General features: G+C 38.2%; 1 protein-coding gene across 1 annotated transcript; it reads left to right on the forward strand.

Annotated features, from left to right (window-relative positions):
- Positions 1-66: 66 nt before the first annotated feature.
- On the forward strand, positions 67-20,975 carry LOC123656243 (structural maintenance of chromosomes protein 1A). The gene is made up of 27 exons (XM_045591943.1): positions 67-285; positions 362-482; positions 641-740; positions 1,507-1,655; positions 2,295-2,463; positions 2,947-3,159; positions 3,693-3,832; positions 4,421-4,529; positions 5,058-5,216; positions 5,401-5,508; positions 12,678-12,839; positions 13,760-13,971; positions 14,560-14,734; positions 14,949-15,071; positions 15,621-15,752; positions 16,181-16,246; positions 16,435-16,568; positions 16,739-16,860; positions 16,933-17,114; positions 17,695-17,817; positions 18,323-18,426; positions 18,714-18,858; positions 19,127-19,231; positions 19,371-19,445; positions 19,906-20,084; positions 20,238-20,415; positions 20,810-20,975. Exons 1-27 carry the CDS (start codon positions 174-176, stop codon positions 20,867-20,869), a joined length of 3,657 nt encoding a protein of 1,218 aa, XP_045447899.1. The 5' UTR covers positions 67-173; the 3' UTR covers positions 20,870-20,975.
- Positions 20,976-22,813: the final 1,838 nt, after the last annotated feature.

A 22,813-nucleotide genomic window follows, 5' to 3' on the forward strand; every position in this document is an offset into this window, starting at 1 on the left:
ACCTTTGTCTATCCCTTAATGGTTACCCCCATGACACCATAAAAAAAAGTTACTTGAACTGTCAAATTTCGTTGTTGACTTGTATTGTTGACGAAAAATGTTTGGCGCGAAGGCGCCCTGAAATTATTGTGTGAATTGTTGTATTTTGCTAGGAAGTTTACATTTCGTACAAGATGCCTGCATTTTTAAAGTATATAGATATGGAAAACTTTAAGTCCTATCGGGGGCATCACCGAATAGGACCTCTGAAGTCTTTCACCGCCGTCGTAGGACCTAATGGGTCAGGTAAGACCGATTCACCTAGGCTTTTAATGTTATAAGCAAGCTTATTATTTATTTGATGTTTATTGTGACTATTTAGGTAAATCAAACTTCATGGATGCTGTAAGTTTTGTAATGGGTGAAAAAACGTCTCTACTTCGTGTCAAGCGACTTAGTGATTTGATTCACGGTGCTTCCATCAATAAACCTGTATCTAGAAGGTTAGTATTTATTGAAAATATATCATTTACAATCATTCACATGTTTTATATGCAAGAAGTTTTTAGAGCAGTTGGGAAATCAGAAGTTCTAAGATGTAAAGAGATTACACAAATAAGTTTTAAATTAAAGCAGCATTTTATTATTATAATTGTTTCAGTGCATCTGTGACAGCTACGTTTATATTGGAGGATATGACAGAAAAACAGTTTCAAAGATCTGTTATTGGACAATCTTCAGATCACAAAATCGATGGACAGGTAAGTTGGAAACATATTAAACTTTAAAAATTTACTTACAAATAGATTTGTCTTGTAGGTATAATCGTGCAGAACTTAATTTTGCATAGCATCAGTAACTATAGGGCCTGGGACATTGTGAGCATTGAAGTAGTACCCAGCATTTTTAACAAAATTAAAAAAAAAAATATTCTGTAAAATGAATGATATTATAATTGATTAAAACAAATAAAACTAAAATTAGAACATTAATTGACAGTCATTTTTCGTATTGGTACAGTTAATGCTGGTTTAGTAATAGATCCATATCTCTACATACACAGCTAAAAGCACTGTAAAGTGTCACTCTCAGAGTAAATCTAAGCATCACTGCTCAGCCTTGTTTCTTATCACGTTCATTGTTAAACACGTGATGATGGATGATCGCAGCAATATTGAATTGGGCCCATGATGAGAAGATGAAGTATCTATAGAATTTTGTTTGAAGATGTTTACGCGTTCCATAGTGCTATTGCCAATGTGCGTCTTATGGGCCTCTAGAATCTAGAGCAAAGATTGAGCTATTATAAACATTTTCAGAAACCATATTAGATGTACACAGGAGTATTATTTAAAAAAAAAGTGTAAATAGCCATCCTCTATAAACCTAAATTTTCAGTTTGGTAATGAACATGTTCAGAATAAATTTCAAAAACTATTTTACAATATTGTAGGCATCCAGTTCTGTTATTATCGTTAATAGATTATATTATATTGACAATAAATTTATTTTTACTTACTCTTGTAGTCGGTGTCAGTAAGCCAGTACCTTTCGGAGCTGGAAAAGCTTGGCATCAATGTGAAAGCTAAGAACTTCTTGGTGTTCCAAGGAGCCGTGGAGAGCATAGCTATGAAGAACCCTAAAGAGAGGACGGCGCTATTTGAGGAGATTAGTGGGTGAGTAAGAAAATAGTGATGAGGATTAAGAGATGATATTTCTCTTTGTGAAGATAAACAAAACCAAAACTTTTAATTTACCTTAATAAATATAGTTCTAATAATTTATCACAGTAAGTAATGCAAATAATAAAAAACAAGTAATAATTTTCTTAAAATGAGGATGAGCCATTAAGCCCAACCAGAATGCTCGGTAGAGTTATTTAAATTATTCACTAAATTTTTATACTTTTAAAGTTTATGACAAAACACAAAATTGTCAATAAAAATTCTACATAAAATTTTCATGTTGTATAATACAGAATTACAGTTTATAAAGAACAAGTAAAAGAGACAGCTAAGTTATGAATAGAAATATTATTATGGATATAAATATAAGTAAACTACAGCATTTGCTAACACTATGGACTAGACAAACTGGTCATTATCAAATATTTCACTTCTTATCTTTAGCTTCCATAGTAATTGTTGCCTTAAAGTTTAAACAAATGTTAGTCCATCTTATATCTCAAGTTATCATATGTTGATATTTCTGATCTATATTTATTGAAAAAGAGGGTTTAAGTAAATTAAGATCATCTTATACATGCTTTAAAATATTTTGTTACTTTCAATATTCAAAATCTTCTTTCATTATAGTTCAGGAGTCCTAAAAGAGCAATATGAAGCATGCCGTGCAGAAGTGAATCGTGCAGATGAAGAGGCTCAGTTCTCGTACCAAAAGAAGAAAGGTGTGGCAGCGGAAAGGAAAGAGGCCAAGTTTGAGAAGGAGGAAGCCGAGAAGTACACAAGACTGAAGGAGGAATTAGTATGTTTATTTTAAGGCCCCATATCTTTTTATAATTGTTACGAATTCATTGAGGTAGGGCTCAGCAGGATATATTCTGCTTAAAATTGTGAGTAGACTATCTGGGGTAGTACGTCACCCTTACTTGGTGTACTAAGTGTTGTGTTCCTGTTGTGAGTAAGGTCAGAGCTCCTTGGGAGTGTGGGGGGTAGGGTTGGCAACTTGCGATGCTTCTGGTGTTGCAGGCATCTATAAACTACGGTAACGGCTTATCATCAGGTGGGCAGTACGCTAATCAGCCAATGTGGTTGTGTAAAAATTTTTTTTGTAAGCTATTACTTATTTGTTGTAAAATTTGTAAGTAGAATCATCTTACCGAACGTGTACCTGTTATCGTATTGGAATACCTGTAATTACTATAATACTCTATTTCCTACAGATATGAATGTTAGAATGTGTACAAATTTACATTAGTTTTTGATATTTATTAAAAATTGATTACAGCAACAACAAAAAGTTGAACTTCAACTTTTCCACTTGTATCACAATGAGAAAGACATCCAAGCTTCTGAAGAGGAGTTGCAGCACAAGCAGTCGGAGCTGAACAAAATTGAGAAGAAAAGGCAAAAGGCAGAGGACGCTCTCAAGGAGAAGAAAAAGGAGGCTGGGACTGTACAGCGGGAGCTCGCTAAAATTGAACAGGATATCCGCGAAGTGGTTAGTGTTGTTGCAATTGGAATCAATAAATTACTACTTTTAAGATTAAATGTGGAGTTTCTTGTCGATTCTTCTCTTCAGAATCTACAAATGTTGGTAGCTTCACTTTTTACTATGATTATAAATAAATAAATATTTTCAGTTTGTAAAATGACAATCGAAAAGTGCTTTTAAGTCTTGAATGAACTCATTTTGGAGACAGTGATGACTATTATCTATACTAATATCATTAAAGTGAAAAGTTTGTTTTGTTAAACATAACACTTATGCATGCTTATCTTAGGTCTGGTTCGAATTGAAATATTCTTTTCGTGTTGGATAGTCCATTTACTGAGGAAGGTTATAGCCTGTAATATTTTAGAACATTGTTTTCTTAAAATAATATGGGTGAAACCGCAGGGCACAGCTAGTGTCTCTATAATAGTAACTGGGACTGTTCCGGGGATGAAAGGGGCTTTATGTACTAAAACTATAAAATCATATAATTACTTGGCGATTCGGTAATTAATATTTAAATATTGCTATACTAACAGGAAGCAGAAATATCCAAGAAGCGACCTACATTCATCAAGGCAAAGGAGCGTGTGACACATACCCAGAAGAAATTAGAGAGCGCAGTGAAGACCCTTGAGCAAGCACGGAAGGCCCATGAGGCTCACCAGGCAGATATCAGGTTTTTTTTTTAAATAAATTTGCACAACAAGTGGCTTTTTATTTTCGAATGGGGTGAGAAATATAAAAATGAGTGTAACAAAGGTGATGAGTAGTAAAGGGGATTAGGCAGATATCAGGTTAGATCTGCTTTAAATTCGCATTTTATAGAAGTATAAATCGTTTTATGTTGTATTAATCCTTTTTTCACCACATATGGCTAAGGTTCATGAGATGAATATCTCAAAGTATATTCAACTTTAAAAAAAAAAAACTTAATTCTGTTGTTTCACCAATATTACAAATGCCAAATAAGTAGTAATAACACTGGTATACATAACTTTAATAATGGGAGCCAATAATGAACCTTGTGCAACACTTGTATAATACTTTGATACAAATCCAAAAGATTTTATTTTTATTACATTATTTAATAATTAATACATTGCATTATACATGCATTTCTAAAAATAATGCTAATTTATTTAATTATATTTTTTAAATCAAAGAAATATATTTTTTTTTTCGTTAAATCCTATGCATGTTGACACGAATGTACCCAGCTACATTATTATTAGTATTTAGCTGAGGATACAGTGCGTGTTTGCAGTAAGCTGGAGGAGGAGCTGCGGCAGGTGGAGGAGCAGAAGGCGGCGTGGGAGGCCTCCATCCTCGGGACCTCCGCCTCGCGCGCCGACGTGCACCTGGAGGAGGCGCAGGTGGGCCGCCATTGTACTGTTCGCGGAGATAGCCATTACAGATCGAAGATCAAACACTCCAATTTATTTACTTTGCAATGTGTTTAATGCTAATAACTAAACGATCTTATTCAAAACTCTCATTAAACATTAAAAGTAGATATTATATAAGATAGTTCTATCTCCATGAACTCTTCATGAAGACTAAAATAAATTAATAGTCTCTTTTGTGTAAATTCAATATTTATCATTCTCGGTCCGATTTGGGCTCTATATCTTTATTGTGACATTTAACAATCATATTTGTGTAGGTTCTTGTACTCTCATGACACCAATATTCTTAGCAGAGCATTTACACTAAACATAAAATCATAGACTCACTCTGACATTAGCAAATCCTTACGGAAGCCATTATACAAGAAGAAGAAGAAGAAGAAGTATGTGTAACAATGTTTTTTTTTTTAGTGATATAGTAATAATTCCTAAGATGAGCATGTATAACATGAGTATTGCTATTGGAGAGTAGTGATGCGAGTGGGCATGCTACAGATCCGCGAGTACGAGGAGCTGAAGATGGAAGCGTCGCGGCAGGCGGCGCGCTACCTGCAGGAGCTGGACTCTGTCAACCGCGAGCAGAAGTCCGACCAGGACCGCCTCGACAACGAGATGCGGCGTAAGGGCGAGCTGGAGAACAAACACCGCCAGAAGGTAAGCACTTTGAGTTTATTGATAGGTCTTATAAAATTAGACAAAAATGCAAAAGTGAAGGTAAAATTATAAAATAATAAATCAATCTAATTAAGACATTGTGATTGTGGCACAGTAAAATTACCCTCGATCTACACTACAAAACTAATAGTGTTATTTTTACTAATTTTGTTTTTTACTTCAGGGTCACGAGAGAAACGAGGCTATGAAGCGCGTCGAGAAACTAAACGAACACATTAAGAGTTCTGAAACAGCTCTGGAGGAACAGCGGAGGCTAAGAGCTGAATTGCAGGTGAGTAGACTTGAGTCCTTTATGATAAAATAAAGGATAATCTGCCAATTTTAGACTTTTCATCCATTCTAGCAACATTTATTTCTGATATTTAAGGTTCTCTGAAGAATCTAAATCCTTGAGATTTTGTCTTTGAGCTATGTCATTTATTTTGGGCTTTTAATGGAACTTCTCATTTCCGATAACACTGCTCAGAGACAATTCGACCTAACCCAAGCTTAAAGAGCCATTTCACAAAAAATCGGTAACAATCCGCAAAATTGTAATATTTTGTCGTCGTTAATCTCAACGTTGGATGCAATAATGTAATTTATATTTTTGAAATTTAATAGAGCAACCTTTGTTGTAGTAACATAATAAATCAGAATTTTGATTTATATTGTGTGTACAAAATGATTAACCTTTTCATCAGCCGTCTCCCTGGGTAAACGGTCGAAATGTACATTTTGAAGTCCTATTTTTCAATAACCTATACTTTAAAACTGTATTTGAAAATATGATAATATGTAAAATATGTTTTTGTTGATACATTAATCCATAGTAAAATTTTAAAGTTACTAATATTTTCCAAAGAAGTTGTTTAATACAGATTTAAGTAGCTAGTTCTCACATTAAATTTTATAAATAAATTCTTAAAATAGTGTTAAATTTTATAATTGAGAATCCCACCCATCAAACAATTGATTTAAATATTAAAGTTCCTAAATATGTTAATAGATGTCACTAAACATAATTAAGTTACAGTAATAAGCTAATTTCATTTTGACGTCAATAGATGTCATTACAATGCAATTAAATCGCGCAAACGTTGTCTTTAAAATGTAATATATAGGTCAAGTTTAATTTCAATAAAACAGTTCCAACAGCAGAGGTGTATTATTTAAAGTGAGTGAGTGTAGTGAGGTATTACGCAGCAACATTCTGGTGCCGAAACCCGGGAAAGTAGAAAGTAAGTGCTAAAGACAGTATAGTGAATAGTGAAAAATAAGTGCTCGTGCCTAAGAAGACTTGGATTGCAGTGTAAAGGACTAAGGAGTGAAGACTGGACAAACCGTGAGTACAGTGAAAAATTATTAAAGTGAATAGTGATGGACTTAGAAAAAATTCGTAAAAAGTTTACTAGATACCACCTCGGTTTGTCTAAAGTCACTACAAAATTTAGGCATTAATACAGACTCGTGGGACGTTATCATCATACATTTAACAGCATCAAAATTGGATTATGAAACACGAAGACAGTGGGAAACTGAAATCAGCCGTGTATCACCTGATGATTTCCCAACCTGGAACCAATTAGTCCAATTTTTAGAAACAAAATTTAGATCACTGGAGATTGTAACGGGATCAAAACAAGCAATACAACGTACACTGCCTACGAGCTCTGGTAATAACCTAATAACCAAGCATAGAGCATTTCATTCAACTTTCCAAAAAGAAAATAAAAGAGAAATTAGCTGCGTAATGTGTTCCAGTCCGCATTTATTGTATCAATGCAAACAATTTGGAGCCAAGTCTCCCCAAGAGAGATCTGAGTTTATACAAACCAAGAGGCTTTGTTTCAATTGTTTTTCGTCTACCCATAATGTGAAGAGTTGCCGCCAGTCTACGTGCTGTCGTCGATGTGGTAGAAGACATCACACCCTGCTGCATATTGAGAGGAGTCAACCCCAAGGGACCCTTGGCTCACCAACTGCATCTGTATCATCAACAGGTGCAGCTCATCTTCAGGAGAGTTCAAAGTGTGAGAAAAAGGTTGTAGCCCATTTTGCAAAGGAAGGACATCAAGGTAAGGTGTTACTAGCTACAGCTTTAGTCAAAGTCAAATCACAATATGGCTGCTGTCAGACAGCACGCATATTAATAGATCAAGGCTCAGAAGCCTCCTTTGTTACTGAGAATGTAGTGCAATCACTAGGTCTCAAGCGTACATCCATTAATGGTTTAGTAACAGGTGTAGGTGAAAGTAGACTTAGAACTAAGAGTATTGTTAATTTTGTGTTAGAGTCACTACATAATCCTAATTTTTCCGTGTCAATTAATGCTTTTGTTTTATCTTCACTGACATCATTTCTTCCATCTAGTAAGACTTTCATTTTGAATTGGCCAGAGATCAATCACCTACCTTTAGCAGACCCTCATTATGCTTTACCGGGAAAAATAGATATAATTCTTGGAGTTGAAGGCTACAGTCAAATACTTTTGAATGGACTTCTTAAGCATCCTTCACCGAGTGGCCCAGTTGCTCAAAATACCCATCTGGGTTGGATTTTATCAGGGAGGATAGGTCAATCAGATGAATTAACACCAATGGTTACTGGTTTACATTTAAAGGTAAATGAAGAGAATATCCTAAAACAGTTCTGGGAAATTGAGAAAGAACCAGATATCATTACAAGAAGAATAACCAAAGAGGAGAGAAGATGTGAAGAAATATACGAGACTACAACTACAAGAAATAGTGAAGGTAGATATGTTGTACGAATGCCATTTCGAGATTCTGATCCACAGTGTATGTATGGAAAATCAAAAGATATTGCTATGAAACGATTTACATTGTTAGAACGCAAACTGAGTAGAGATTCAAATTTACGGATGGAATATGCAAATGTTATGTCTGACTATCTAGATAAAAATCACATGGAGGAAATTAAGAATCCTTACGATATTGAGAATCCTTATGCTGTTTATCTTCCACATCATGCCGTGGTACGAGAGGATAAAGAAACGACAAAGGTCAGAGTCGTATTTGATGCATCATGCAAGGGAGTAAATAATGTATCATTGAATGACTCGTTAATGGTAGGCCCGAAACTTCAACAGGATTTGCGCCACATATTAATGAGATGGAGAATACATCCATATTGTATTGTAGCAGATATAACTCAGATGTATAGACAGGTGGTGGTAAGTAGAGACGATGCGGATTTCCAGCGTATATTGTGGCGCGTTGATCCAGACAAACCAATTCAACATTTCCGATTACTCAGACTTACCTTTGGGACAGCCTGCGCACCATATTTGGCAGTGAAATCTCTCCAACAGCTTGCGAAGGATGAACAGGTGAAATACCCAGTTGCTGCGAAAATAACACTAGAAGACTATTATATAGATGACTTGTTGACTGGCTGTGAATCAGAGGATGAAGCTATTGGTATTTATAAAGAAATGAATTTACTAATGAAAGAAGGTGGATTTCAGCTCCAAAAATGGTGTAGCAACAGTAAAAAATTGATGAATTTTATTGAGAAGGAAAATCAGAGATCTAAGGATACTTTTGTTTTTAAAATCAATGACACTATCAAGGTTTTAGGTATTTCATGGAATAAAAGGTCAGACATGTTTGAATATACATACAACTTACCTGAGATTACTCCAACAATAACAAAGAGAAGAATTTTATCGGATGTGGCTAAGCTCTATGATCCAATGGGTTGGGTAGCGCCAGTGTTGATAACAGCCAAAATTTTGATACAAAAACTGTGGAAGTCTGGATTAAGTTGGGATGATAATATAGCCCCGGAGCTCTTAAATGAATGGATTTACTTTAGAGATGAATTAAATTACATAAAAATGATTAACATACCTCGATGGCTGTCTACTAAGAAAGAAGATCCTGTTGAACTTCACGTTTTTGCCGATGCTTCTCAGGCAGCATATGCTGCAGTTGTTTATATTAAGTCTACAGATAGAAAAGGCAATACTTACGTCAATATAGTTACAGCAAAAACTAAAGTTGCACCAGTGGACAGACAAATTTCAATACCAAGACTGGAACTGTGTGCAGCGTTGCTTGCTGCTAAGTTGATTTTCGAAGTAGCACAAGTATTAAAGGTCCATAAAGAAAAGTTGTTCGCCTGGTCTGACTCTACGGTGGTGCTGGCATGGCTTCGAGGAGAGCCAAGTCGTTGGACCACATTCGTCAGCAATAGGGTATCAGAGATATTGACTATTCTAGACTACGACCAGTGGAACCATATTACAACCAATCAGAATCCTGCTGATTGTGCATCTAGAGGTATATCTGTAAGAGGTTTAATCGAGCATGATATGTGGTGGCATGGACCCAAAATTTTAAGTACAAGCAACGTCTACACAACTAATTTAGAGGTCAGTACAAATCTTGAAGAGAGACCAATCAAGGCACTGGCAGCTGTAATGCAACCTCAAGAGAATTTTATATGGGAGAGATTTTCAAATTTGAATAAAATGCTGAGAGTGCTGTCGTATTGCCGGAAGCTCCTAAAGCTTAGAAACCCTGAAACAAAAAAAGACATTAATAACTTAATCACAGTCAAAGAAATGGATGAAGTTTTAAAAATATGTATAAAAGCTACACAAGAATTCTACTTTGAAGATGATATAGACCACCTGAGATCCACGGGGAGTGTTACTAAAAAATATCAATTGCACACCCTTTCACCGATTCTTGATGAGAATGGGTTGTTAAGGGTGGGCGGGCGAATTGCACACTCGTCAGTAGGGTTTGACAAAAAATATCCATTGATTTTACCTAGTGAATCTCATATCACTAAGTTAATAATCCTAGATGCACACTATAAAACACTTCACGGCGGACCTCAGATTATGATGAATTTTTTAAGAAGTAAGTTTTGGATAATCAGAGCTAGAGAGAAAGTTAAAAAATGCTATCGTGATTGTATAACATGTGTTCGTTATTCACGTCAGAATAACAATCAGTTCATGGGTCAACTTCCAAAAGTACGTCTAACACCTGATAAGCCTTTCCGTTCAACAGGAGTAGATTTTACCGGTCATATAGATATTAGATTTTCACCAGGGAGAGGAGCGAGGACGTATAAGGGTTACATATGCCTTTTCATATGTATGTCTACCAAGGCAGTACATTTGGAAGCTGTATCAGACTTGACATCATCAGGCTTCATAGCCGCGTTTAAGAGATTTGTTTCCCGCAGAGGGCGCTGCCAACATCTATATAGTGACAATGGGAAGAATTTCGTAGGGGCTGACAAGGAACTCCAAGATATGTTTAACTCGGCTAAATCGCAGCTACCCCATGAAATCGCTCATTTACTTACAGAGGAAGGAACAACATGGCATTTTATACCACCGCACGCACCGAATTTTGGAGGTTTGTGGGAGGCCGGTATCCGTTCGACTAAAACCCACTTAAAGAGAGTGATAGGAAATGCGAAACTTACCTTTGAAGAGTTGACGACGGTTCTGACTCAGGTTGAAGCCTGTTTAAATTCACGTCCCTTATCTTTTTTGAGTGACCACCCAGATGATCCCATGCCTTTAACTCCGGGTCATTTTTTAATTGGAGAACCCCTTGTTACAATACCAGATCAAGATTATACTGCCACTCATCTTACTGGCCTTCAGAGATGGAAACTTACTCAAAGAATGGTGAATGATTTCTGGCGAAAATGGTCAGATGAATATTTAGTGACTTTAAATCATAGATATAAATGGTATACTAAAAAGGTTGAACCTGAAGTAAATGATATAGTTGTTATCAGAGACCATAATATTCCACCAGCGAAATGGTTGTTAGGTAGAATAATTGAAAACCATCCTGGTAAAGATAATATAACTCGTGTTGTCACTATTCAAACTAAAAACGGTTTATGTAAACGTCCTTCTAATAAGTTATGTTTTTTACTTAAGGCTGAATAAGTCTATTTGTTTATTTTTTTTATATTAGTTTTCTGCTATTTTATATTGTTTTCTAACATTTTCTTTGTATAAGAGGTAATTTACATAATTAATATTAAGTTTTCTATGTTAACAAGTAAGTTATTGTAACAAATTTCACTGTGAGCTAGTAAAAGTTTGATTTAAGATAATTCTTATAAGTTTAATGTAATAGTTAACTTATAGAAATGTAAATTTGATTTAATATTGTATCAAGTTTGTAATTTTAATTTAGAGAAATTTTCAAAAAAAAAAACTTAAGAATTTAAATAAAGCAATTGTTTTAAGTACATGTATAATATATTCAAATATAGATAAGTGACAAATTTTAAATAAGATTCCTATGGCGGTTTGAATTAATTCTGATTGTTAAATTTAATAAGTTTGAAAAGGAACGAGTCCTTTTGGTGGGCGGGATGTTTAATACAGATTTAAGTAGCTAGTTCTCACATTAAATTTTATAAATAAATTCTTAAAATAGTGTTAAATTTTATAATTGAGAATCCCACCCATCAAACAATTGATTTAAATATTAAAGTTCCTAAATATGTTAATAGATGTCACTAAACATAATTAAGTTACAGTAATAAGCTAATTTCATTTTGACGTCAATAGATGTCATTACAATGCAATTAAATCGCGCAAACGTTGTCTTTAAAATGTAATATATAGGTCAAGTTTAATTTCAATAAAACAGTTCCAACAGCAGAGGTGTATTATTTAAAGTGAGTGAGTGTAGTGAGGTATTACGCAGCAACAAAGTACAATTTTAAAAGCGATATTTTTCTTAGAAAACAAAGCAATTTTAAGGAACTGTCTATACCAAAGTAAACACATCATTTAAATATTAAATCATTTTTAATACCTTTTGTATTAAAAATAAAGTGTGTATTAAAAATAAAAATAAAAACGCGTGAAATGTGAAAATAACGTGTGAAAGCTACAGAACGGAGTATGAGTAACGTAAGTTGTATCGTTTGTTGATCTTGCAGTCGAGATCGTTCTTTCGTACTCCTGTTCGAAAACATGCGTGAAAATAACGTGTGAAATGCGAAAATAACGTGTGAAATGTAAAAAGAACGTGTGAAAGCTGCCGAATTCTCCTTCTCCGTAATATCTCCATAACCATGGGGCCCCGAAGGATGGCAGTGGTACCAGGGGTAGCGCCCCCATCCCCCCTCCCCCCCCAAAATCGCAAAATTCGATGGTTCTCAATCTAAAAGCTTTAGCTTTACCGAAATTTTTAACAAATTAGTTATGTTGAATTTTATTATACATTAGAAATACGGTTTTTTGGTTGTCACACTATACCAAGTAGCACGACGATGAAAGATGTAAGATACATGCGACCAAATTTACCTAAACTTACAGAGCGAAAAATTGTGAAATGGCTCTTAACTTGGCAATCACACCCAAGAAACCCAACCCAAGAAAATTTTGTGGAGATTATTAGGTAGAGTTTGCAGTTAGACTTGAGGTGTTCTAATTTGCAGGCGGACGTGGGCTCGTGCCGCGGCCGCGCGGCGGCGCTGCAGGCGGCGCTGGAGGAGGTGGCGGCGCAGCTGGGCGACGCGCGCGTGGACAAGCACGAGGAGGCGCGCCGCCGCAAGAAGCAGGAGATCGTCGAGAGCTTCAAGCGGGAGATCCCCGGCGTGGTGAGTGCGCCGCCTCGCGCGTGTCTCGTGTGTCGTGTCTGTATAGCGGGCGCGCGGCGGCGCTGGAGGAGGTGGCGGCGCAGCTGGGCGACGCGCGCGTGGACAAGCACGAGGAGGCGCGCCGCCGCAAGAAGCAGGAGATCGTCGAGAGCTTCAAGCGGGAGATCCCCGGCGTGGTGAGTGCGCCGCCTCGCGCGTGTCTCGTGTGTCGTGTCTGTATAGCGGGCGCGCGGCGGCGCTGGAGGAGGTGGCGGCGCAGCTGGGCGACGCGCGCGTGGACAAGCACGAGGAGGCGCGCCGCCGCAAGAAGCAGGAGATCGTCGAGAGCTTCAAGCGGGAGATCCCCGGCGTGGTGAGTGCGCCGCCTCGCGCGTGTCTCGTGTGTCGTGTCTGTATAGCGGGCGACGACTGTGTGTAGATTAATCTCTAGGCAATTGATTGTGTGAAGTGTAATATTGAATGAAGATCACAGCAAAATAATACTGTTTTCAAGCAGTATTGTGTTCCTGTTGGTGAGTAAGGTGACCTGAGCTCCTGGGGTTGGGGATTGGGTCGGCAACGCGCTTGCGATGCCTCTGGTGTTGCAGGCGTCTATAAGCTACGGTAATCGCTTACCATCAGGTGAGCCGTACGCTTGTTTGCCGACCTAGTGACATAAAAAAAAAGAATAACCTGGAAACTATGATATTAATGATCTTGCTTTTATTTCCTATGTTTCTAATAGTTTTTAAAATGTCTCAATTAATAAAAGTCTTCTAGATCTGTTCTAAATAATCAGCGTTCGAAAGGGATCAATTCTAGGTCCTTTTTTTATTATTAATATATAACTTTTATACACACATTGCAAATTACTGGTAGCTTCAAAAGAGCTTTCGAAGTCTATTTGAATGAAGAAATTTTAAATTTGATTACAATTTCAGTACGACCGCATGATCAACATGTGCCAGCCGACGCACAAGCGCTACAACGTGGCCATCACGAAGGTGCTCGGCAAGTACATGGAAGCCATTGTGGTGGACACGGAGAAGACCGCACGTCGCTGCATACAGGTGCTCAAGGAGAGGATGCTGGAGCCCGAGACCTTCCTGCCGCTTGACTACATACAGGCCAAGCCATTGAGGGAGCGTCTAAGGTACGAGTTACATTATGATTGTTATATTTCAGAATTATTTATTTATTTATAATGATAAATAAGTAATACACATTTTAATATACAGCTGATATTTTTAGTTCAACGAGAATCTGTGTTTTAAAAAAGAAATCTTTATATTAGTCATAATATATATCACATTCAAATTTTATTGCACTGATTAATCAAATAAAGTTGTGTTTTAAGGTAGTTGAAGGATTTACTTTATACAGACATCCACAATATATTATATTATAAAAACACTCATTCAATATTTACCCTTTATTAATTTTCACAGTACGCTTTAGAACTCAGTGTACTGTTGTATGTGACGCACAAGTATATCTCTTGGATATGATCGTACACACATTGACGACGCGTTGGCGCAGCGCTCACAACACTGGCAGTACACTGGCGGTCGCTGGTTGGATTTCTGCTTACGACTGACATTTGTATTGGCCATATAGGTGTTTGGTAGTGGTCTGGACGTTTGTGCTTGGGTATTGTGTTTCCGAACCCCCGACACAGTAATATCCACTGGGGGCCGTTGAGTGTGAAGCGTTTATTAATTTATATAGCGGTGTTCCACAGAGACATAAAGGAGCCAAAGAACGTGAAGCTGCTGTTCGACGTGCTCCGCTTCGAGCCGGCCGCCATCCACCGCGCCGTGCTCTTCGTCACCAACAACGCGCTGGTCTGCGAGACGCCCGAGGACGCCTCGCGCGTAGCCTACGACCTCGACCGCAACAAGAACAGCCGCTACGACGTGAGTGCTCCACCGCCACCGCTGCACGCTACCGTCACTGCTCGCGGCTACCGTCCAACACTGCTCTTCCACCGTGACTTCACCACAGTCCCGACCTTATCACCACCTGTCCCGCTCTTATCTAACGTCACCGATCTATCGGGTTATCCTAAAAAGCGAACCTTTACTTTCCATGAAGCCTTATGTCAAATATAGAGTTGCATTGTTTCTGCAGGCTCTGGCGTTGGACGGTACGTTCTACCAGAAGTCCGGCATCATCTCCGGTGGGTCGCTCGATCTGGCGCGGAAGGCCAAACGCTGGGACGAGAAGCATCTCTCACAACTCAAGGCTAAAAAGGTTAGTTTAGTCTGTTTATATTATTCATAAAAAAATGCAACATCATCATCATCATCATTACATCAGCCTTTCGCAGTCCATTACTGGACATAGACCTTCACAAGTTCGAGCCAAAAATGGCGTGAACCTATGTATTTTGCCCATAGTCACCACGCTGGGCAGGCGGGTTGATGAGCGCAGGGCTGGCTTTATCGCATAGACGCTGCTGCCTGTCTTCGGCCTGTATTTCAAAGTCCCGTCAAGTCAAGTTGGGTGGTTATCCCGCCATCGATCGGCTTTTTAAGTTCCAAGGCCTCGCCTCTTACGATACCCATGACACATGATGACACACACAAAATAATCCATATTTTTAAAAAACAATGGAAAATTTATAAATTAAAATCCCAAACTTGTGTTTGGAAACCCACAGTGTAACAGCCTGGTAGAATAATCTCCAAATTCTTCTCTATATAGAGAAAGATGTTCTTGCTCAGCAGCGGGATGCTACTGATCCAAATGTTGGTTAGAAAATAAGTATTTAGTTACATATGGAACGTGCCTGTCCCACAGGAAAAGCTGACAGAGGAGCTACGCGAGTCCATGAAGAAGTCTCGCAAAGAGTCGGAGCTGACGACGGTGGACTCGCAGATCCGCGGCCTCGAGTCACGCCTCAAGTACGCGCTCACTGACCGCGACGCCACCGTACGTACTCTAATTACGCTATCTTTGGACTAATAGACTATTGACACAGCAGAATATATTCCGCTCAAAACCTAGAGCAGCTCGACTAGGGTAGTATCTCGACCTTACAGATGATCACAGCGAAACAATATTCTCAAGTAGTCTTGAGTTTTTGTGGTGAGTAAGGTGGCTAGAGCTCATGGGCTGGTCGGCAACGTGTTGATCATTTTTCCAATATTGCCAACTACCTACTCTAATTGTTGGTCAATAAAGTGTTCTAAAGTTATTCCAGATAATTGTAGCCTTTTGGGTTCGAATTATGTATACTCTACTTCCCTGGCTGCAAACTATTAAAGATAAAGATGCGTATATGAATTATCTGGATAAATCTATTCTTACGTTACATAAGTATGTCACATTGACAAGGTTGAATTTCTCTCGTGTTCCAGCTGAAACAAATTAAGACTCTCGACGCGGAGATAGCAGAGTTGGAGCACAAAATGGAGATGTTCGGAGTAAGTAGCAAAAAATTTAATTATTTCTTAATTTGATTTAATTGAATTTATTTAATTGTACTTCCTTATTTATGCAAGCTTGCTAATCTAATTGGCGCAATATTCAATTATTGACAGAAGTTGAAGTAGTTGTTTTGACAGAAAGCTGATACAATTCTATTGTTTTATAATATGTTGTGGTATCACAGCCGCAGATTGAGGAGATCGAGCGGACAATACGCGCGCGCGACGCCAAGATCCAGGAGATTAAGGAGAACATGAATAATGTGGAGGACGTTGTTTTCCGAGGCTTCTGTCGTGACATTGGCGTCGCAAACATCCGGTAACACATCATATATAAATAATTTTTCAGTACGGTATTGTCTTTATAAAGCCATTTATATTTTAAATTAACTACTGCTAAATTACCCCTTCGTATTTTCTATAAGGTTCTGAAAACAATACGTATCGATACAAATAATACAGCGATTTAATTTCGACATCATCCGACAGACAGTACGAGGAGCGCGAGCTGCGCGCCCAGCAGGAGCGCGCCAAGCGACGGATGGAGTTCGAGGCTCAGATCGACCGCATCGCCTCCAACTTGGAGTTCGAGCGGTCGCGAGACACGCAGAGTGAGTGACCGATCCGACCGCTCCGAGTCGAGCCAGTAGCAAGGCAACACGTAACGAGCGCCCCTCCCGCAGAGAACGTGACGCGCTGGGAGCGCACGGCGCAGGACGGCGAGGACGAGCTGGAGGCCAGCCGCCAGGCGGAGGCCAAGCAGCGCCAGGACATCGACCGCGAGCTGCGGCGCGCCGACGCGCTCAAGGCCGACCGCGCCGCCGCGCGCGCGCAGCAGGAGCGCGCCGACGAGGCCGTGGCCGCCGTGAGTCGCGCCCCTACGACACTTAGACACACTACTACACTCTGATCCTACTACGATCTGATACTACTACAATCTCATACTACTACAATCTGATACTACTACACTCTGGTACTAGTACAGTCTGGGACTAGTATACTCTGGTACTAGTACAGTCTGGGCCTAGTACGCTCTGGTACTATTACGCTCTGGTACTAGTACGCTCTTGTACTATTACGCTCTGGTACTAGGGCGCTCTGGTACTAGTACGCTCTGGTACTAGTACACTCTGGTAATAGCACACTCTGGTAGTAGTACACTCTGATCCTACTACGATCTGGTACTACTACTCTGATACTACTACACTCTAATACACTACTACACTTTGATACACCACTACACTCTGATACCACACTTAAAGTGACCTTTTATCTTTAACCTCCAAAGACAAATGACAAGACAGTAAGAGATACCACAAACGCTATTTATTTTGGATTTGCTAAATAACACTGAAATTAAATGTCATTAAATTAACAAGTTTCATATACTTTCTTTTTTATAAAATATTTTCCATGACTAATAAATAATACCCGTCCCCGAGCAGGCGCGTAAGGATGTGGCGAACATTCAGAAGGACATCGCGACCATTCAGAAGCAGATCGCGAGCATCGAGGCGCGCATCGAGAGCCGGCGCAGCGAGCGACACAATATACTGCGGCAGTGCAAGGTGACGCTGGGGTGAACTAGTCGAGGAAAAACTCTATAACTTAATAAAAATAAAGCCGCGTTATATACATTTTACATTGAATATTGTGTATATAACATTGTGGGGTTGTAAGATAATTGCTGGAACATTGCAGTTCTAAGCGACAGACGTGTCACACGATTGTTATTTGCGAGCAATCGATGAATTATATTATTGTAATTATTATTGTTATTATTATTACTATTATGTACAATATAGGTAGATTTATTTTTCGGAGGTTAAATTTTTGTTATTTCTGACTCTACCTTAATTCCGGTGCTACGGTAAGTGTACTCATGCTCCGTACTGCGACTATCACGCGTTATTTTCGAACAAATTTACGTAAAAACGATCTTTACTGCAAGATCAAAATACGTAACGAACTGACCTTTAACAAAATTAATTTTTAGTAATAGTATGGTATGGTATGCGCGGGCTGGTTTCCGCAATAATTTTTAGTATACTGTAAGGAACTGTTTATCCGCAGATCGACGATATCATGATCCCGCTCTTGGAGGGAAGTCTGGATGACACGGCGGAGGGCGAGTCCGATCCCTCGGGCTCCAGTGCGCAGCTGCGCCGAGACTCCAGGTAAGTACCTGGAGTCTTGGCCAAGGCCAAGTGCCTGTATATCTGTGTCATTGCACACAGCTGCCGACAACCGTACAACTGAACTTAACTGTGTCTTATGACTTTTAGCAATCTTGAATAAAAGGCACCGTTTGCCGTCTTCATGTCTCTTTTTCAAGCAAAACTTATGAGTACTATTTAAATATTCAGAGAGATGTATTTAGTCTAAATTGATACAGCCAGGCTTTGGTCAGCTTTTAGCCAGCAGTAGTAGTGTATAAACTACTAAATGTGTGCCGTGTCCTCAGGCTCCGCGTGGACTACCGGTCGCTGGGCGAGGCGCTGAAGGAGCTGGAGGAGGCGGACGAGATCAAGCGCAAGGCCGACAAACTGCAGAAGAGCATCAACTCGCTGCAGGCCACCGTCGACAAGATTCAGGCGCCCAACATGCGGGTGAGCGCTGTCTGAGTCTGAGGGAGAATACGTAGCCATGACTGCTGTCTTATATTAACACGAGCACACTGTGACAAAAAGATAACACGATAGACTTGTACTTGGAGAAAGAAGGTAGTTATCGATTTTTGCTAGAGGTATGACTTCAGTCTATTGTTTGTTAAATTTCGTATGCGATAATAGTCATGTGTTTAAGTGTTGTTTAATAATTTGTTAAATTAATATCGATACAGAGTTCACTAATGGAATATTTGTGAGTAAATTTCAGGCTATGCAGAAACTGAACGAAGTCCGCGAGAAAGTGAACGCGACGAACGAAGCCTTCGTTGCGGCGAGGAAGCGCGCACACAAGGCTAAACTGGCCTTTGAAAAGGTAATAATTTAACTAACTAATTTTCTTTGTACATTTAAATTCAAAGCGTTAATAAATACATAAAGGCTCTAATCTGACCATTTTATTATTTCTTATTTGTTATAAAAATATTTTTTCTCAACCTATAAGTTTGTTTCAGGTGAAAAAAGAACGACACGATAAGTTCATGACGTGTTTCGAGCACGTCGCCAACGAAATAGACGCTATATACAAGGTACGATTGAAGAAAAACCTTAATTTTTCATTTATTTGTGACGTGTCTTCATTCATGTGACACGTGAGACGTCGAAAATCCTTTAAACATTTCTTTGAACATAAAAATGACGTTAGAAAAAATTAAAATCAAATTTGAAAACAAGAATGTTTAGAAATAAACCTGAATTCTTATATACTTTCCTTTTTTTAAATGTAACCTCGTTTTTCTCTGTAAGTTTACATCAAATAATTTAATACTCATATATGTATGCAGTTGTAAAGAGATAATAAATAAATATCTGAACACTACACACAAGATCGTTTGTTCCTAAAGTAACCAACTTAATGCTTGTGTTATCCATGACAGCCGACTGTTATAGTTACATATATTTTTAAAGAACATATAAATAATACATGTATACGAGTACATATAATGTTCGTATGACATCTGTGGTTTAACCGACCGCCCCCTTCCCCAGGCGCTGGCTATGAACCAGTCGGCGCAGGCGTTCTTGGGGCCTGAAAACCCCGAGGAGCCCTATTTGGACGGCGTCAACTACAACTGCGTGGCGCCCGGCAAGCGCTTCCAGCCCATGTCCAACTTAAGCGGCGGCGAGAAGACCGTCGCCGCGCTGGCGCTACTCTTCGCCATTCACAGGTGAGCTACTTGTTAACACTAAAAGAGCTAAATGTAACTACTAGCGCCATCTGTCTTATCTGTAAGACTTACAATAAATCGTTAGTCTATCGAAACGTCACTGTGTCGTATAATATAAAGCATTTTATTAACAATAATATCCGCTCGCCGCAGCTTCCAGCCGGCGCCGTTCTTCCTGCTGGACGAAATCGACGCGGCGCTGGACAACACCAACATCGGCAAGGTGGCGTCTTTCATCCGCTCAAAGAAGGGCCAGCTGCAGACCATCGTCATCTCGCTCAAGGAGGAGTTCTACGGCTGCGCGGACGCGCTCGTCGGGATCTGCTCCGAGGTACCTTTCGCTTTTACACCACCTCTAAGCTTCCTTATAAGAAAACCACACGATCCTAATACAGGAACCTTGCTATCTTTGCGTTTTATTTTCTACAGCTGTTTTGGCAACACAAATGTGTAACTAACTCTGCATACAATAACGTCAATTAACGTTAGAAATAATTTATAGTCCATCTAAGATTGACAATGGTTCTATCTTGGTATGGTTCTATCTATGGTATCTTTTCTACATTTTTAAGTTTCTTGAGGACGCGACTAACGGCTATGACTGATAATAAATATTTTTAAAAGATTATTATTATATTAAATAGCAATCGTATTATACATCTGTACTATAACTTTTTACTTTTTAACAGTTGTATGGGCACTTATAATTGTTTTTTCATTTCCAGCCAGCTGACTGCCTCGTCAGTGACGTGATAACTCTCAGCCTTGAAAACTATCACGATTAAGTGTAGCGTTTGTTATTCCATAGTTTTAAGTTATTTCATTATCTCACTATTCAGTGAATATTTTTATGTGACTTTAAAATATTTAATAAAGGTTTAATTTTTGTAAGTAAGTGGTTTTAATTATATATTAACCCTTTAACCGCCGTACAATAATTCGCGTGAAGTGCCTGTAGCGCCAGCAACCTTTAGGTACAATTTTGCATAGTGTTGTAAAGTATAGTTATCTATAAACAAAGTAATGAAATAAATAAAAATTACAAAATTTTAATCAAAGGTTTAATTTCTTTATTAAGTATAGTACTGCACATAAATTAATCTTCAAACATACGTGAATCAGTCTTTAAACATGCTTAATCAGTCTTGATTGTTATCTATACATATAATAAAATGGTAGGAAAGTCAAAACTGTACATTGAATATATTTTTTAAAAGAATACTTGAGGCGTGATCTACATTCGATACCAAAGCCAAAAATATAGTTTTTAGAATTTGTGTCTGTTTGTCAGTATGTATGTCCGGGATAAACTCAAAAAATACTGCATGGATTTACTTCAAATTTGGCACGAATATTATTGAGAAGTCGGGTCAACATATAGGCTACATATTATCATGCTATCACCTACCGGGAACGAGCAGTGAACCTTTATTTCCTCAACGCATTCTGTAACAACGTGTAATCTAACGACGCATATTTGAATGTTGTTGTTATTATGTTAATAACCATGCTATATAAGCTAGCTTCACACTATAAAAATCACGCAATATAAGTAACTAAGCCGATAAACATAATTAAATGAATATAAGTAGACAAGACAATTTTAAAACAGCGCCATCTACGAGATTTTTCTGTAGATATGAAATGCAAAGAAGAAACGGGTATATTAATGTTATTTTAAAAGGTATAATCGTAGGTATTTTTGGTGCTGTATAGTGTTCACGCAGACGACGTCGCGGGCAGCAGCTAGTTTCTTCATAAAAAATTAATACTCTTGAAATGGACACGGGCTGAAAGTCTCTTGATTTTGTGTTGTCTTTTGCACGAGCATTATGTATTATAATTGTGTTTGCAAGCAAACGGATTAAAACCAACTTCAATTAAGTATATCGAAAAGTAGCACAACGTAAGTAGACGAAAAAATAAGTAAGTCGAGTAAATACGCACTATCAAAGATTACTCCAAAAGTTGTAATCAGATCTCGATGAAATTTAAATGTGACCACATGATAAACATCGGCTTTCGATTAAATTAAAAATCATCAAAATCGGTACACCCACTAAATATTTATTATAGTTATAGTTATGCGGAATTTCGAGAGTTTCCCTCGATTTCTATAGGATCCCGTCATCAGATCCTGGTTTCCTTATCATGGTACCAAACTAGGAAAATCTCCTTTCCAACAAAAAAAGAATTATCAAAATCGGTTCATAAACGACGGAGTTATCCCCGAACATACATAATAGATATATATATACGGTCGGATTGAGTAACCTCCTCCTTTTTTTGAAGTCGGTTAAAAATGATGTTCATACACCTATGACAGACACGGAAAAAATAACCTACCGATTCAATATCACTCTTCGTTGGATTGCCACTACTACAAATAGCATTGTTTGATTTCTGAAATATATCTCATTTTAAGTCAATGTTAAATTATTATGAGAAATAAAGTTCTTTAATCCTATATTTATTAGTTCTTCGTCGTCTTATAATCACCGTTTCTCACTGCACAATAAATTTAAATAAAACAATTTAATAAAAGATATAATTATCTCTTCGTCAATATCAAATTCTTCGTCTGACACAAATTCGTCATCATCTTCTAGAATTCGTATTAATTCTTCAGCAGTCGTCATGGTAAATTTCAATTTTAAAAACACGAACGTAAAACTTACTAACTCACTGCTATATCACAAAAACACGCGCAACGCTAATGGGAAATTCCA

This window comes from Melitaea cinxia, chromosome 9, assembly GCF_905220565.1.
Source record: "Melitaea cinxia chromosome 9, ilMelCinx1.1, whole genome shotgun sequence".
Classification (NCBI taxonomy): domain Eukaryota; kingdom Metazoa; phylum Arthropoda; class Insecta; order Lepidoptera; family Nymphalidae; genus Melitaea; species Melitaea cinxia.